This window comes from Falco rusticolus, chromosome 10 (assembly GCF_015220075.1).
Source record: "Falco rusticolus isolate bFalRus1 chromosome 10, bFalRus1.pri, whole genome shotgun sequence".
Lineage (NCBI taxonomy): Eukaryota > Metazoa > Chordata > Aves > Falconiformes > Falconidae > Falco > Falco rusticolus.
Genome location: NC_051196.1, coordinates 28,293,152 through 28,311,521, shown reverse-complemented (window position 1 = coordinate 28,311,521; position 18,370 = coordinate 28,293,152). Strand labels below are relative to the sequence as shown.

The window sequence follows — 18,370 nt, the reverse complement described above, 5'->3', positions numbered from 1 at the left end:
TGGCTATTTAGGCACCTGGGATAACGATGGTGTTTTGAAGCACCGCGCCGGGTGACACAGCAGGTCAGATATAAATGATCTTTAGACAACTTCTCCCTCAGGAATGCATGTGCACTGTTGAGCTTTGGCAGCAGGAACAGCTTCTTGGTGAAAGCTGGATCTTTCAGAAGGGGCAGTTACGGCTCTGGAGTGCCATTGAACCTCTGAGAGGTGAAGGCAACTTGGGCAGTTCAACCCTGGGGAGGGCAGCTGCTTATTGAATATATTTTTGCCAGACGCAAAAATCAGGCACCTCAAGGTTGTGTCCAGGACAGAAGGCATTCATGAGCTGAAAGACTGAATCCGAGCAGTTCTGCATGCTATCACTTGTGCCACTGACTTCAGGAAGAGTCCCGGAGTGCCAGATTTTGTCCATCTGTTACTCTCCCTGTGCCTGTGAGGTCTGGTACTGAAGAAAACCTTAGTTCCAAACTATCTCGGAAGAGGCTGGAGTATGTGCCTGTTACTGGAGACAGTTGGACGTGGGTTGGAGGTCAGAACTGGGGGCTACCTCTCTGTCATGCTTCAAAGGGAGATGCTTTGGTGTCAGCTTGTGCAGCTCGACAGAAGCAAATACCATCAGATCTTCAGATGCATGTGAAGACTTGCAGACTGTGCTCTGCGAAATGCCATTGTACAAGAGCTCTCAAGCAGTCAATGCAGCGCAAATAACCCAGGAATTGCCAAATGTTGTAGCTAGCATTTCTCCAAATAGAAATACTCTTTTTATTTTTCTCCCCAGTTCAGAGCTAAAACATGAGTTGCAAAGGACGTGATTATCAGTGAAATTAGTGACACAATAGTATTGATTTCAGTATTTCTTCAAGATGTCATCCAAGGGGTGAAATTGCCTGCAATTTTATTTGACCAGGCTGTAAGCCAGGGCTCTCGGAGCGTGTTTTTGGTACATGGCAGTCAGTCTGCGTTCACACAGGGCATTAGGTGACTCCTGGAAGCACCTGATTTACTGCATGCTGCTGCAGCGTGCGGACTCACGCTGGTTCCCTGCCCCCCTCCCTTCTCCCAGCATGTAGCACTCCGAGGTGGGGAGAAGTGATGAGGAAGGGACTTAGGATAAAGCTCTATAAACACATTAAAAAAGTAGTCCTCATATAATTAAGTTATTCTTGTTCACCCCATCTCTGTGGCCCTTCTTCTGTCCTCCCTTACCTGTACTCCCACCCTGCAGACCCAGGGAAAAGCCCATCGGTCTGAGGTGCCCTTCCACTAACAGCCAGGTCAGCAGCACACGCACGTGCTCTCCATCTTCTCTTGACTTAGGGAGAGTTTTCACTTAGAAAGATGAATTAACTGCTGGTTGATACCCCAGAAAAGCAAAACAGACCACTGTGAATACTGCAAAGGCAATAGATAAGAGATAAATATTGTCTTAGGTAATCTGCATTGTCTTCTTCGTAACATGGTGTGCTTAGAGGGAGTACAGTAATAAAAAGCAAATGCGGGAGAAAGCGTATTCAAATGAAAACAAATATTTCTGTTCAGAAAAATGAAATTTGGGATTTCAAGCATGAGCTGATTCTTGTAAAGACTCTGTTGGAATATATTACTCTGCATTTGAGATTACAAAGAAGTACTTTACTGTGGTAACTAACTGGCTTTTGAGAGGAAGTTATGGTAAGAAGGAAAGAATTATTGCTATTCTCAGCTCCAAAACATTGATGCCATTATATTCATGCTGTTTTGTATTTAGTACAATTGTTTCTAAAGGGGAGCGTAGGAGTTGCAAGTTATGCTGTCATGAGGTCAAGTCACCCAGCCACTGTACTTCTGGACAACTTGAGTTTTGCCCAACTGAATGGTCGGCTGAAGTGACTGTAGCAAAGGTGGCTGTCCTCACCTGGGGGAGGAGACGGGAGCTTGCTGTGCTGGGCCATAGGGTGGAGGAGGAGTGGCTGTGTAAGTTTTGGTGAAACTTGTCTTGACTGAAAGATCTAGAGAAAGAAAATTTGTGGTTGCAAGGCATGTCCATGGCTTCTGTCCTACTCTGTGTGCTGTGCAGATCTTGTTGGAATGACCAGCTGCTTCTGATGTGAAACCCTAGAGTGGATGGAGACTGCAGGTATCTGAGATACTGGCCAGAGCAAATCCCAGTCCCTGTGGCTGGGTTCAGAGATGACGTGGTGCTAGAGCTGCCACGTGGATGTCGTGCACAAGCAACAGTGCGTGAGGCTGGGAGCCTTTGGGTGGGTAGGGGTGAGCTGGGGATTGGAGTGCCGAGACTGGAAAGTGTGGGATGTCTCTAGTGGTACAGAAATGAGAGGAAATGGGTGATGGATACTCTGTGCCGGGGATGCAGAGGCTGCAGGAGCTCATGTAGGGAGACTGGGAAGTAGCTGCAGCTTGCAGCCCTAATGAGAATAAAACATAACAGTCTGGGGGGTAAAGTGTTGTCGTAGGGATGCTGGGAGTGGTGAAGGTAAGATGTAAAGGGCTGGAGTCATAGTAAAAGAAACGGTGGTCAGAAATGTCTCTCCTTTAGCGTAGGCAGACAAAGCAAAAGTTTTAATCTTGGCCTTTGCATGTTCCCAGCAGTGTTACAAACACCTGCTCCCATCTGGCCTGGAGGCGTGTGACTCAGTCTGCACACAGGGACATTAGTGATGCTGTCTGGGTTGGCTGGCTGGTATTTCTGTCCCAGCCCTGTGCAGTAGCTAGCAACATCCTGCATGGCCAAGTGTCCCTCGGCTCCCTCGCTGGGCTGCAGCGTGTCTCCCTGCCCGGGGCTGAGGCAGCACGTGCTACCCATCACCAGGGGCTGGTGGGGTCACGGGCAGCAGCTGACTGCTTGGTACTTCTGAGTCTCCTAATGACTGAAAAGTGCTTTTGGCTCCTGAGTGAGCGTGGGGAGGCAGCTTAACATTCCCTGACGAGTATAAACCTTTCATAATCTCATGGAGCCCTGTCACAGCATCCTCAGGATTCATCGTGCTAGAGACAATCACTGGGATATCCAGCAGTAGGAGTGTGACATGCCTGATTTTAAGAAATGAGCTGTCCATTAGGACAGCTCCTAGATAGCTAAATGATATTACCAAAATGTATGGCTACATTCCGCTTCTCCTAACTTTTGTACTCCTAGGTACAAAACTTCATTAGCATGTTCATTTGCAGAAAATGTAAATGAGCTCAGTATAAATGCCAAGGTAGCTGCTGTCCTGAATGAGAAAGTCTGGCTCTTTCTTTCTTCTTGCGTTCAAATCCTTTCTTGGCATATGAGAAAAATACAGGAGAGTTGAACTTGGCAGCTGACAATTTGTGCTTGACCTGTCATGTGCTGAGCACAATGGGAATAGGTTATGACAGATTTGTCATATTTCACAATGCGCTTGTTGGCGTCTTGTTAGGACTGGGGGATGTGCTTCCATCTCAGGATTTCCTGGAAGTGTAAAAAATGCTCATGCAAAATTAAGCACAATTAGGAAGTCTCAGTTTTGACACTTCTCAAAATCTTGAACCTGGAGGCTATAAAAACCGGAGTTCTAAATTTGGCAGTTGTGCAGAAGGTTTGATGTGTTCCCCATGGGATGTTCCTTCCGTTATTTCCTTCTGCTGCTGGCTACAGAATGAGTTTCTGGACATTGGGTCTATTCTTTATTTTTATCTTGGGGAGACATTGCCCGCCAGCTGCTCTTTCTTCCTTCCATTGACAGTAAGATTACCTGTTCAGGGGGTTTGCTGGAAAACGTGGTTTTGGCTGGCTGCTCTCTCCCGCTGGAAGGGAATCGGCAATAAATTGACTCAAAGAAGCAATTGACCTAGGATGAAGGACCAGAGAGATGCAGTGGGTGCACCGGTGAACCCAAGATGCTCTAGAGGAGCAGTTTCTGTTGCTGTATTCTACAACACTGATAACTTTATACTTCTGAGTCTCATAGATAAGACAATCTCTGCATTTCTTTTAGAGCTGACACAGTTTGATATGGGACTATTCCACAGAACTAGTGAGACCACAGCAGCAAAGCTGTTAGGCTGTACAGCTGTGGGAACATTTCTGTTAAGTTTCCCCTCTTTCTCTCTTTCTTCAACCCCTACCATGTGAAAGGATCAGTGAAATGTTTTCTGATAATGAATATTTAAATATGACTTCCTGATTCTCTGGGTGTTAGCCTTTATAATCCAAGGAAATTAAATAATGAAGAATTCCTTCTCAGTCAAATTTAGGAGTGTTACTTACAGTTGTGAGGGTGAAAAGTGGATGTTAAATATATGAAGCAACTGTGGTATGTATTTATTAAAGCTGTATACAAGGTTTATAACAGATACATGTTTATTTTTTTGGTGTCAAAGCTATTTTTCCAATCAGTTTTTGGCAACCAAGCAATGGAAATCTGTGTTTACAAGTCTGTAAATCTTTAAAGCTAAAAAGCTTTCTAATAACTAAAACTGTGATTTTTTAAAAATTATTTTTATTTTTTAAGTGGACCATTCTAACAAATCCTCAACTTCCCATCAAAAAATAATTTAGAGAGCAGCTGTTCACCATTCTTACAGTTTTGGTCCTCCACGATGAAAGCTGTATTGGAGCTGGACTTGGTCCTCCAAATGGGTGAATCCTTTAGATTTTTATCTTCACCTCTCTGCTTCTGCCACATCAGGTTGGTCTTTCTCATGCCCTCCATGTAAATATTTCTCAGACAGGAGTGAGCTTTGTTTCTACCTGCCTCTTGGCTAAAATGCTGTTCAGATGGTGTTGCACTGAAGCTCACATGCAGACAGGAGAGAACTGGAGGATACGGTGCCTTCATCATCCAGGGTCTTCAAGTCGATTCTCTAAGGTGATCCGTGTCAAGGCTGTGTTTCTTCAAGAACAACCATAGGCACTTTCATGCTGTTTCTCCTTTTCTCTGTCCTTTGCAACATGATATAATTATTTTCTCTCCTTCTCCAGTCAATAATGGATATATATATATTTCCAAGCTCCTAATTAAAACTTCAAATTGTGCATTTTCAGGTCACAGAGCTCAATAATGTGAAGAATATATTACGAATGCCAAAAAGCACAAAGAAGCATGCTGTTGGGATTTATTTTAATGATGACACGTCGAAAACCTTTGCTTGTGAGTCAGGTGGGTAAAATGGCAACGCACATTAAAAAACATAAGAGCATTAATTGTGAAATTATAAATGTATTATACCTACACACAGATTTTCTGGGCATTTATACAGAACTTGAGGCAGATGAGTGGTGCAAGGTGCTGCAGATGGAATGTCTTGGAACACGAATTAATGACATTAGCCTTGGAGAGCCTGACTTGTTGGCATCTGGAGTAGAGAGAGAGCAGAGTGGTAGGTACATAAAGGTTGACCGTTTAAATCTTTAACTGCATTATTTTAAAGCCTTTTGGACTGTGCATATGAACACCAGAAATAAATTGGAGTAAGATTTTTTTTTCCAAGCCCTCCTTCCTGTTTTCTGGGGGTTGTTTTTGTTTGTTTGGAGGGTTTTTTTTTGCTTTTTTTTTTTTTTTAATTGCTACCAGAAATAACAAGTAAGGTAGCTAGAATTATTTTGGAGTAGCCCTTCTCTTTCTCAGACAAGTTAGTTGCTTTTGGAGATGGGGACTGTCTTTTCTTGTCTGATGTCTGTAAAACAGTTTCAGTCTGTGACTGAGGCTCTTTGGCAGCACTGTAAAGCAAATAATAATAGTAATTGCATGCAAAACCTGACCCTGTGGCTACTTCACTTTCCTATGCAAATTAACTACATGCACAAATGCAACTGCAGTGTATTTATTCATGCACACAATTTTATTATGTGTTTGCAAATAGCAGGATTATGATGGTGCAGTTCTTTTCATTGGCTGAATGCACGCATGAATGTTTGACGCCCTTTGAGTGCAGCATTCTGACTGCCCCAATATTGAGTTACTGGAAGGAATTGAGTCTTTGTTTTTGAATTAATTGTGCTAAGTAGAAATAAGATCTTGTATTAGAGCTGGAAAATAGGAAATTCCTTTAATGACTTGTGCATTTCATGGGCAGGGATTTTAGACTAACCTTTTGTTTTTCTCCCAGAGAGATTCAATGTGTATTTGATGCCATCCCCTAACTTAGATGTGCATGGGGAATGTACCTTGCAGATAACATTTGAGAATATCTGTCTTTGGGACATCCAGAATCCCAGAGTAAAACTCATCTCTTGGCCATTAAGTGCCCTCCGACGCTATGGGCGGGACCCATCTTGGTTCACCTTTGAAGCAGGGAGGTAGGTGTGCGTTCGCTATATTGCGTTGCTTGCCTCGGTGGTGCTGAGCGGTGCACTGGACCGCTTTGGAAGGTTGTTGAAGGTCATGAGAGCTTCTCTTCAGGCAGAGGCTAGTCTATAAGAATAATCTTCCAAAAATACGGAAACAAACCTAAAACCGAATAAAACCCCTGTTAATCTCAGGTTGCATCTTGAATGGGAGCAGATGCCGAATGAAAGTGCCTGAGGTACGGGGCGGGAGAGCTGAGGGATCCCAGAGGCTTGCCGGGCGGAGGCTGGCAGCGTTGTGTATTACTGTATAGGGTTGTTCTTAAATAAAACTATATATAAGCAAGAGATTTGGATGGACAGATCTGGGAGGAAGGGGTAAGCATCATTCCAGAATTTGTACAGCGTGGGCCTCTGGGCACAGAGTTACGGGTTCTGTACAAGGAGGAGTTTGAAGTTGGCAGCGGGGAGTGCCAAGTTGTTTCCCAAAAGCAACCTAAAGTAATGGAGAAGGAACTCCTGTTTTCCATCGATTATGTTATGTTCCTGTTTCCCATCATTTTTGACAAATGGATTTATAAGAAATTTGAATGCAATTCCTTGGTTTAGAGGTGGCATTCTGTATTGCTTTCTGCAGCTCAGTCTTAATCAGCTGAAGCCTTTGGCTGGCTGAAGTTGGAGCGCTCGTTATTGAACTGAGCTATCAAATCCTTTCTAGGGGACACGGATGCATTATTTTAGATAAGCACATTAAAGAATTGAAATAGTAAAAGAGAAACTGATCATACAGTTAACTTATCTGGAAAGGGAAGAGGCATTTAAATGTCCATCTCCATATTACTGTAGAACTTAGTCCTCTTGGGGAAGGACAAGGATACATTTTTATTTAGCTGATCGTGCATTAGCCCTGATAGGACAATGCAATTGGGGTGCCGAGGATTGTTTCAAGTGGAAGACAAAACTCTTCAAAACTCATTACAGGCAGCGTTAAGTCTGCAAGGAGAAGACAAATTAATCCTACCTGGCACAGATTCTAGATAGAGTCTGAATATTAAAAATCTGGGTCTTGTGCCTGAACTCTCTAGAGCTTAAGCACTTATGTTAGATCAGCGGTACTTAGCTGAGTCCCTGTTTGGTGAGAGCAATACTAATATGGGCTAAAAGAGTAAGATTGGACCAGGGCTGCCAAGATGCATATGCAAAGACCTTTAGATAGCTTTGTTCCCTATTTCAACAACCTTTGTTTTCTTACTGCTTGTGCAGTAGCATTTCTAGAGGAGCATGGTAAAGTTTTGTTTGTTCATAAGCTTAAATCTCACACTTGGAACCCATCTGTTGTTGCTTTGGCAGGATGTGTGACACAGGAGAAGGACTATTCATCTTTCAGACCAGAGATGGGGAAGCGATCTATCAGAAGGTTCACTCGGCTGCTTTGGCCATAGCAGAACAACATGAGCGCTTGTTGCAGAGTGTGAAGAACTCAATGGTACGGCTACTTGTTATTTCACACCAGGCACTGATGAACAATGTGTTTCTTGAATGTGATTTTAAGTTTTGATTCACAAATAGTAAGCAGTCCGATTATTGCTTTTATTAAATTCTGCTCAATTATATTATTTAGGGTTATATATATATAATGGATTGATTTTCAAGAATCAAAAGAACGGGAAACTTATAGTCCTTAATTTTTGTGTTTGCAAAGCGATCAGTAAGTGTGAATTAATACAGAGATGATAAGCTCCTGTCAGTGCACAGTCTCATTACATTCCTTTGATTAATCAGCATTATGAGTTTGTTTGGAAGCTTCTCTCGTCAATCTATTTGCAAAATATTGTGGCTCATACTCAGTTTTCCATTTACTAATTGATATTTGCACTCCAAGGATGATTTGGAAAGAGTCATATGGTTCAGATTAAGCTATGGGGGAGGACTAGATGTTTGTCTGATCTCTCAGCGGATGTCTGTTTTCAACAAATGCTCTGTCTATCTAAAACTTGTTTTATGACACATATGACTGGCAGGAAATATAGAAGTGTAAGATGCAAAACTAACATACAGTTTCAGAAAAGATAGTATGGGATCTGCAAAAGTATGTTGAAGGAAGGCAATTCTATGGCACTTTCACCTGATTTGTTTCAGGATCTTAATAACTTGGGGAAAAAAATTATTTTTTTTTTCTCCTGAAGCCTGTAGAATAAAAAAGAATATTCTGTTCATCCTACATCACAGTTGTTCTCTACACTCCAGCATTCACAGGGTCACCCTGGCAGCAAAATTAGTATCCTGAAGATAACAGGCCCTCTGGAATGTATAAAATGCTCAGAATGGACAACTGTGGAAGAACTTGTCCATAAACCACATTTCTATTCCAGGCAGTAGTGACTGGATCATGTAATCTGCAACAAGACTCACACCTTTCTCTTGGTGTAAACATAAGTGCTGCCATTACCCACATCCGTGTCTCAGACTTTCAGTAATTTTACTAATGTCTTGGTTTCAGGAATAAATTGTAGTGATGAGTTATCCTAGTATTAACTGGAAGACCCGGCTAGGATGAAACAGAAGATGCCATTACTATTTGTGGAAACCTAAGAAAAGATGAGAGTGGATGTTGAGGGAATGGAGAAAGGAACAAATTGCCTTAAGTACTTGTATGTCTTTTGTTCTTCCACTGTCTTGGACTTGAGACAGAATAGAAGCCAAATACATGGTAGGAAAGTCACTTCTCTTAATAAAAGTCCAATGAGGAGGAGCAAATGAGGAGAGGAGGAGCAACAGGAAAGTCTTTTCAGGTGTCCCAGCCGGTCTTGTGGACTGGATAACCGATTGCTTCAGCAGAGCACGCAGGCAAATGGGTAATTGTGTCATTTGTAGAGTAGGTGGGATAACTGAGATGGGAAAGTGAGGAAAAGTAATATCTGTTTCTATGTAGGTCATGCAGTGTCTTTACTTGCAACAGGAAAGAGACCAGTTAGTGGTTTTTACATATAGATATACATTTTCCACTCTATGAAAGAGTGTGCTATACCAGTATTCAGCTGATGCTCCCCTGTTAACTTCTGGCTGGTGTCACTAACAATGTGGTCGCTTCTGTAGAGCCCCTGGGAGAATGCTGTGTCTGTGAGAATGAAGTACTGACTTGGACCCTTTGTAACGATCTGTGCCCTGTGTCCCTTTAGACCACCTGCTTTTCCCAGCACTTCCAGGTTCACTAGGAAGAGCTTGATGCTTTGCTTGCTTTCTTTCAAAAATATTAGAAGTATCAGGTGAACTCCGCAGCCAGCAGCACTGGTATTTTTCCGTTTCCCAGTAGAGCATCATCTAACACCGTCTTTGCTGGTTTTGACTTTTGCTTTAAACCAAGAACCTTTTAGTTCTAGTTAACGAAGGGAGTTCTTGTTCAAAAATACCCAAAATTATCAAAGCTGAGACAGATGGGTAGATGATACAAGTACTCAACAGTAACTAATTTAAGGAGGTTAAAATTAACCTAGGCTAAGTCAGCATAACTAGCCAACATTTGTAGCCCACCAGGATCAGAAGCATTTGAGTAACCTGTTGAGAGCAGCACTTCATCTTCAAAAACCAGGCATAAGTTCCATAACAATATTGACTAGGCTTACAGGCAATTACGTTTTTTGGTGGGTTTTTTTGTTTGTTTGTTTTAATTTATGTAATAGCATCTTTACTAGGTGATGGCTGATGCTTTACTGTAAAATTTCCCTCTTACAAGTGCCAGTAGACTCAGCAGATGCACAGTTGCTATACATTTCAACAGAGAGCAGCAGCGCAACCTCTGAAAGCTTTTTCATGAACAGTGTCCAACCATAACCCCTAAATCTAATTTTACAGACCCTAGAGTGCTAGATGGGGCATAGGAACATATTCCTGGTGAGCTGAAAGTCTTGTAATTCAGTAGCAGAATGTAACTGTTCCAGATGACTCCACATGTCCCTGAATACAAGTTTCCCAAGTCTGTCATAAAAACCTTGTGGGGTTCCAAAATAAATACTTAGTAAGACTTGGTGACTTCTCTGGGGTTCAAGGATAGTCTGTTTTAGAAATTTAGGCAGAGGATTGTTATTTCAGTGTAGAACTTAGGTGGCTTGTTTTGCTGATTACAAATTATTCGTAAAGTACATCTTAGTCCAGATTGATTGATTTCCCCATATTTTTCTTCTGCTTTTGAACACCTCAATAAGGAGTTCATTTTAGATGGTTGCACTTCACACTCAGCTGTCTGTATTGTTTCTGTCTCCCAGAATTATTTACCTGGTGTGAGTTTTTGTATTAGTGAAGCTTGAGCTATTATTTACAGAAAGGGTAAATGAAAAAAAAGGAAGTAGGAGGTGTGGTGGTGAGAAAAGACGTCTTCTGCTTGGTCCTGTAATCCTGACCAGTGCTGCATCAGTGATGTGATTGTTCAAAAAAAAAAAATTTAAAAAATAATAATAAAAAAATGTGAATATCCCATGCTGGTAGAGCAAAATAAAGCTGCCAAGTACTGTTGAGAACGTGGGCTATAATGTGTCTGCCACCTCCCTAGCAGTCGCTCTCTTTATATTACAGTATGGTGGTTCAGTTCATGACTATAACGGGCTCTGGCTCTTGAAATGCATGTGGAAAATCGATGCGATAGTGGTTCCTCGGCTGGGCACCTCACCCTGACACTTGCTGTTAGCGCGCTGTTGCTTTCTGTCGAGGTCTAAGCATATGCTGACCAGAGTCTGTGACACTTCCACGAGCAGGTTTCATTTGTTTTCCTTTTCAGTGAATTCAAAGATCTCTCCCTTTTCTCTTTTAAAGGGATAGAAAGAGCTGGCTTTGCTTAGCAATGCATGAAGCCATTCTGGTCATTTGGTAACTCATCTCATCCGACTCTTTCTTTCCTTTCACTTCTGCGTTGCCAGACAATGGAAAAAAATACCTATTCAAGTTATATTTTCAGGAGTATTTGGTTGCCATGAAAACTGACAGGAGCAGCGCTGTGACTTGACTGCTGTCATTTATGTCTGCTCTCAGTTCAGGTTGCTTTAAAAAATACATTACAACTTGACATCTCACTAAGAAGTAGTAACGGTGAACTTCCCAGTTTTGGCAGCTAAAGCTCAGTGCTTCATGGCAAGATATTATCAGCCAGGTTACCGGCAGCTTTTCCTGACTCTTCTTCCCCTCTTGGCAGCTCAGGTGTGCACGGTGCGCTTAATCCATCTGATGTGCTGCTGTCTGGGCTGGAGTGTGCTGTTTGCTCTGGCTGTGTCCATAGAGCTTCAGAATTAGGAGTGGAAATGGTGCTCACTGTTTCGAAATAAGAGGAGAATATTGAGGATTAGTGTAAGATGGATAGTAGCCAAACCAGCCGCAATATTTTAGTGCCCTTTAATTTCTGAAGTTGTTTCTGTTTGTCATTCTATAGTTTTGCTGTAATGAATTTAGCAAATGTTTCTTAAGCAATTATTGTTCTAATTGATTTTGGTTGATTAGATGAACTCGCTTCACTGGGGAAAAAAATCCCCTCAAAACCACAGTGAGCACAATCTTCTCCAATTGGGAATCTCAAGATGAACGTTTACCTAGTGCAAGTTGTTCTGCAAAATCTTTGCAAATTGGATTGTCCAGCCTGAGGAAACCAACCAAACCTAACAAATCTTAAATCATCTTTCTTTTCTTCCCTTTTGGAGCCATGTTCACAGCTAACTTGAGAGAATGTTGGTGTGCAGGGGTTTTCTTTTAGATTTTTTTTGCGGGGGTTGCAGGGGTTTTTTTGGTTGTTGGGTTTTTTTTTAGCAATACTTTTAAATTTTAAAATTTTGTAAATGCAGTTTTGCTTATTTGTTTAGTTGGGATCCAATAAACAAAATCCTTCTTCCCTGTCCCCCCAGGACTTTTGGGAACCACTCACACCCTGTGTGTCACCCAGGATGGGAAGCTGCCTTAGTAAGCTCCTGTTGGGGTGGCAGCAGCTCCCTGGCTGCTCTCAGCACTGGCTGCCGATGGCTGCGAGTGCTGCTTCTCCATCCCTTTCCTCTGCACGTCTCTTGTGGCCACCGGAGCTGTGCGGTGGCTCTGTGTTGCCCCTCACTGCACCCCACATCTCCGTTGCTGCTCCTGTGGTTTCTCTGTGACTTACCATAACGCCTGCCTGCCCTGTGTGCTGGGAGCTGCGTTTGAATTGCTCTGGGGATCCTGATCTCCTTCCAGCTTTCAGCATTCTCCTGCTCCCCTGGGCAGAAGAGGGTGAGAGGCTACAGATTAGGTGCCCTCCAGTTAACGAGTTATTTGTTGTATTAATTATACGTGGAGTTGCCTGTCCCGCTGGCATTCTGCTCACTGCCTTTGCTCATGCGTGTTCCAGCATCCCAATCCTGACTGGTTTCGACCTGCACACGGTGCTGGGTGCTTCTGCGGCATACAGCCAGGGCATTATCAAGTTACTCCTACTCTTTCTGTTGCCACAGAGATACAGTAGGTTAATTGTGAGAATGAAATCGATCATCATTAAAGCTGCCTTTGCTCGCAGTCCGAGGTGTTTTGATGAAACGCTGTGTATTCAGGACATAACATGCTAATTCTTCTCTCTAGCGGTGGGTTTTTCATTTTTTTTCCAATGCTGATTGAGTTCAGCAGGCACAGCCCTTCTGGCCTTTATTCTGTGTCTTTATCTAATCTTTCTCTAGCTGTGTCTCTTTGGGTTTTTTTCTCCCAAGATAGCCTGCTGGTTTTTTGCACCCCTCCTGACAGCTGAACTACCTTACCTGCTGTCCGACTCACCAGTGAACAAAACCACCAAAAAATGTGTCTACAGCTGGGAAATGCCATCCTCGCAATGTTCTGCTGATTTTTATTCCCAGTAAAAGATTCATCGTTGCTTGCTTCCACCGTGCTGAGGTGTGTGTTGGTTACACTGCAAAGGGTGTCGGGGCTTTTAGTGAAGGAGCCGTAACAAATACACTGTACGGTGTAGGTGGAACCTGGCATGGTGCAGTGATTCACATCCAGCTGATGTGGAGGTGGGTGTTTTAAGAGCAGGTTTGGTTTGGTTTGGTTTTACCTTCACATCACAGACAGTGTCCACCGGCACCTCTAAATAACTTGGAAATGGGTCTTTTTGGATACAGCCAGCCCTCACCTCTTTTCTGTGCTTGCTTTGCCGGTGGTTTTTTTTTCCCCACAAAAATATGTTATCTTCTTGTTAAAAATTCTTTCACCTCAGGTTTTGTTAAACTAAAATGTAAAACTTACTCTTTTGTAAATAGCTGTCTTGATAAATTAGAAAAGTCGAGTGCAGCCTTGGTATGTTTGAGCTGATGTTTTCCTGAGCTTTGAGAGGAGAATTCTAGTGGTATTGTGAAGCTTAGGAATCCAAATATTTTTATCAGCTTGCACATACATCTTATTGAACTAACGGAAAAAACCCCATGTGTTGAAGTAGTCAGTTCTCATGTATTTTTGTGTTTAGTATAAATAACAAGGGGCTGTGATTATGTGAGAAACTGTAGCAGAAGGCGCTGTGTGGAGGGGTAAGTGTGAGACGGGGCTTCCAGCAATGCGCTGCAGCCCCTGTGCCTGGATGTGCTCTTCCTTCATGGAATCCAGCCCAAGGATGCAGTTACCTCCTGTTGAGCTCCTGTGCCATCCAGCGGGCATGCTCCTCAGCTGTAGGAGAGAGGAGATGAATAGAAATGTTTCAAAACTTGTCCTCATCTGTGTGAAACATCTCCAGTCAGGTTCTTGATGGGCTGAGGCTGTATTTAGCTTTGGGAAGTCGCTTGCGTAGCTGGGAAGACCCTCTGATGGCTTTGCTGCTGAAGGGGGAGCATACCGGCGCTCTCCTACCTTCTGCTGATCCCCGGTTTCTGTTTCAGCTGCTTGAGTTAAAACTCCCCACTGGGGAAGCAGTGCTATCCCAGGACCAGGGGAGCACCAAGGTGAGCGTTGGTGTGCAACAGCAGCGTGGCCTCCTAACCCGAGTGCTGTGTGCCCATGGAGACTAACCCCTGAGTTAGTCATTGCTGCTCGTGTAGGGTGGGCAGGCGGAGGGAGGGAGAGGCTGTGCTGGCTGTTTCGTTGGAAGTTCTTGCAGCCAGTGGTCATGCTATTCTCAGACCGTTTCCTTCACGTCAGTTTACCACTTTGCAGATTCAGATGAAAATGAGTGAGCGAGCGGTGTCCCTCAGCACCATGGTGCCCTTGCCCCGTAGTGCCTACTGGCAGCACATCACACGACAGCACAGCACTGGCCAGCTCTACGGTCTGCAAGGTAAGGGGCTGGGGTGGAAAGAGCCAATGCACAAATCAGGTCATGACGTTGTTGGATCATTTCAGTGTCTGTCCATCTCGCTGAAGGCTGATGTTCAGGCTCAGCCAATTGTCACTGCTGTCTGGTTGATGGAGAGAAGGGTATGTCCTACCTTCGCAGAGGGGCTGTCATCAGCAGGTGCTCTTCTTACTTCCCATTAGAGTGCGATCCTTCACATGACAAATATTCTGACAGTTTTTACAGGATAGCCATTTACCAAGCTTGCCCAATCATTTCTGCTACCAAACTCTTTTATTAGCACCTGATTTTTTGCCAGACTTATGACCACGCCGCTCCCCTCTCCTTTGGATGGCTGCCTCACACTACGTACAATGCAGCCTTTGTTGCTCATTTTGTGTGCTTGCTGACATTCAACTAAGACAATGGCATCCTCGAAAACAGCTGAATTAGGGAAAGTAAAAGGAAATGGCCATCATACGTAGTCCTAGAAAACTGTTGCTTGAACAGCTGCAGTGCTGCCACCATGCATCGCAGCGTGGCCCGAAGATGGGCAGATGTCTTCTCCAAAGCCCCTCCTTGCTGTCAACCCAAGGAGCAGCGCAGCTCCATCCCATCATGCCTGAAAACCTCCCCAGGCTGCAGAGAGGGAGGAATCGCTCCCCAGGGAGGTCTCCGCACCCAGTTGTCCCTGCGTGGTCACCAAGGGACATCTAGTGGTTACTGGGCGCATGGGTGGGGAGCTGGAGGGGCGAGCGCAGCTCCCCTGCGGGGCTCTGGCTAACAGGGGCTCCCCGCAGTGCTGACGGGGCCAGCTCTGCCCCTGTACATCGGAGCATGTTGCAAAACTGAACTTCAGCCTCCTGGGAGAATGAGAAGCAGCAGGTAACGTGCACTGCTGATGTTGGTGCTGCTTTCCCCAGGGGCACCTCTGGAGCAGGCGCTGCAGGTGCTGCGTGCCTCTGAGGAGCTGGTCCACAGTCAGCATCTTGTAGTGGTGTATTTTTAGAATTAAAAAAACCCAAACAAACCCCAAACAACCAACACCCCGTTTGTATTTCAGAACACACTCTTCCACTGTAAGCTACATGGATGGGCTGAGTTGGGGTTTGGGCAGAAGTTGATGTTGCCGAGGTGTGAAGCCAGGATCAGGGCATTGTCCAGAAAAGCCAGCAGAAACCAGGCTAAATGCTTACTAGAAGCGCGCCAGCCTGGCGTATTGAGTGGAAGGAGCCAATACCTGTCATAGCTTTATTTTCACAACGTATGGAATAAAGCCTTAGCTTGATTAAACATTTGGATGATGCAGATGGACCTTTCACCACAGGGGCATTAGAAAGTGAAGCTCGGCTTGGCCATCAGGGTGCGGGTTGTTTCCCTGTCATCCCTGAAGGTCAGGGCTGGTGTGTGCGGCACCAAGGGGCAGCCCTGCTCTTGGTGTCTCATCCAGAAAACCCCACAGGTAAACCTGTGCTTAGGAGAAAATGTCAGGAGGTTGCAGGGCTTTCTGGTGCTAAACATGGCAATACCATTTACCAGATTTATCAGGAATCGCTACACAGATACTTTTCAACATCCTCATTTAGAAAACTTTTAGAGGTTCTTTTTTTTTGGTTTTGTTTTTCCTCCTCTCAGGTGCAAGGAGTTTCTCAAGGAATAGTGAGCGATAGATATTTATTTTACTTTGTTTAAAAAAGCTGAAGATTGTAGAGCTTAGCATCTCCCGAACATGGAATATCACAAGTTGTGATTAAAAATTGCAAGCACCGGCAGCCCTGACATACATAGCCGTGTTTTGTTCTGGTTCTCTGATTTTCAGCAAATCGTGAAAGTTGCTTTTTTTCCCTTTTTCCTTTTGGCAACACTAGAGGGGGCAGGCGGCACACGGAAAGCCCCAGCTGAAGCCAGCCAGTGTTCCAGAGGAGGGACGAATGATGAAAGCAGTACTTACATGCCTGTTCAAATTTGTTCAATAAATTAGGGCATGGGAAGATGACCTGCTGGTGGCAGCCTGTGGCACACGAGAACAAGGCTGCTTGCAGCACTCTGACACAATCGGTGGATTGGTCTTACTGCGCCTTACTGTAGAGTCCTTTATTAAAACAATAATTCAGCACTGAGTTGACACAAGATAAATAGACTGTATGGGTACAAACCACTTGTTTTATATTTAGAAAAATAGCTTGCTTGTTATAGTGGATAAAAAGGATCCTAGGAGGTTGTCGTCATGAGAATGAGGTAAAAGTCTTTGTGAAATAGGGAAGCCATGCAGCCAGCATTGTAATTAGGAAAGACACTGAAGTCCTTGTCTCGTTCAGCAGGCAGTGCTGCTGCTTCAGTGGTACTCTGAGTGCTTCTAATTAGATCAGGTTGCCAAAATCTTGAAATGCTTCAATTACTACTGGAAAAAGAAAGACAAAATAATTGTTATACTGAGTTGTGTAATTCCGTATGTATGTCACTCAATGGCAGAGGCGCCTGAAAGCTTGTATGCAAGAACTTTCTTCCACCAGAGTTAGAATTTATGATTTCTGAATTGGCTCTTGTCCTCTTTTCTAACTGGAAAGAACTGATGCTAATATTGTGAGCTAATGTGCATTTTTGCATTTAAAATGCAAAGTCAGAACTTAAAAAAAATACTAATTTGCTTTGTACAACTTTCTGTTCTTAAGGAACTGGGGAAGAAAAACTGAGCAGAGGTGTTTCTGAGATGGAGCACCAGGTTAAGCCAGGATAGGTTTAATTAAAAGGCTGTAATCTGTAATTCACATAGTGCTTTCTAAAATGCTGAATAAGGGCCTTACTGAGTGTTGTTCTGTTTTTTTGTATCTGACTTGGCAAAGATGTTTCTAGCCCAGTGAAGCTTCATCGCACGGACACTTTTCCAACCTACAGGCCAGACCATCGATAAAAGACTGTAAAGAACTTTACAAACTCGTCCTCTGACAGACTACCCCAGTGGATGACAGTGATGATGATAAGCAAGGATGGAAACTCTGAAAAGTTCAGGTTGGATGAAAAATTCTTGCAATATAAAGTTTTTTTTTAAAACTTCGCCAAAAGCTGAAACTATTCTGTAGATAATGGGGAGAGGTACAAAACCAACAAACCCTCCAGTGTATCTTTTGTATCTTACAGCTGGACAGAGAAGAAATCACTCCCTAAATATTTCCAGATGTTTTTGTATAATAGGTATGTTGTAAATATATGAGACTTTCCTGTTGTAGTGTGGTTCCATTTTGTCTATTACAGCTGTGTGTTCACTGATGTCAGCTGTGTCACCCTTGTTCGTTGTAATGCTTATCTTTAGTTATTTACATTATTGTTCAGCCTAATCCTTGGCTTTTGAAATGGTGGCCAGTTTTAAGCATTGGATACAATTTTTCCTGTTTGAAGCCTGGTGAAGACTTGATTGATTTCTCTTAAAAGCACCCTCTCTATCTTCTATTTCCTGTATTTATTTCCATCTCTGTGAATGTTTAAAATAAAAAAAAAGAAGGCCCACTTCGTTTGTGGTACAGTGCTTTTTGTCGTCGCTGTTGGCATCGTGAGCAGAGCTGTTGTGGAACCACTGTGGCACTGGGAGGACGGATGGTGGGGGACAGTGGTTTGCTCGGATCCCCCCTCCACGTCTAGAGCCACACAACCGCTCCTTGGGTGTCCTGGTGAAGCAGAGTGAAGAGATTCAACAGGAATCTCACAATGCCACAAACTATTTCGTGGCAGAAAGCTGAATTTTCTGTTTGGTGACAGCATCCTTGTTAGGCACTGATTTCATAGATTGGCACCAGCATGTTAATTTAACGGTAAACGGACTTTTCAAAAGTAGCATGGTTGACTACTGTGTGCTATGCCAAATG

The 18,370-nt window shown here is 43.6% G+C and overlaps 1 protein-coding gene across 2 annotated transcripts in view; it reads left to right on the top strand.

The window, feature by feature from the left end:
- DOK5 (docking protein 5) overlaps positions 1–18,014 on the top strand; it is a 45,486-nt gene extending 27,472 nt beyond the window's left edge. Inside the window, exons 3-8 of one of the 2 annotated variants that reach the window (XM_037402834.1) lie at positions 5,012–5,126; positions 5,206–5,346; positions 6,076–6,265; positions 7,604–7,739; positions 14,393–14,513; positions 17,354–18,014. In XM_037402834.1, coding sequence (XP_037258731.1) covers positions 5,012–5,126; positions 5,206–5,346; positions 6,076–6,265; positions 7,604–7,739; positions 14,393–14,513; positions 17,354–17,421 — 771 coding nt within the window. In that variant the 3' untranslated portion in view covers positions 17,422–18,014. The remainder of the gene's footprint in view (positions 1–5,011; positions 5,127–5,205; positions 5,347–6,075; positions 6,266–7,603; positions 7,740–14,392; positions 14,514–17,353) is intronic. The other variant, XM_037402835.1, reaches the window with a different exon arrangement.
- Positions 18,015–18,370: the final 356 nt, after the last annotated feature.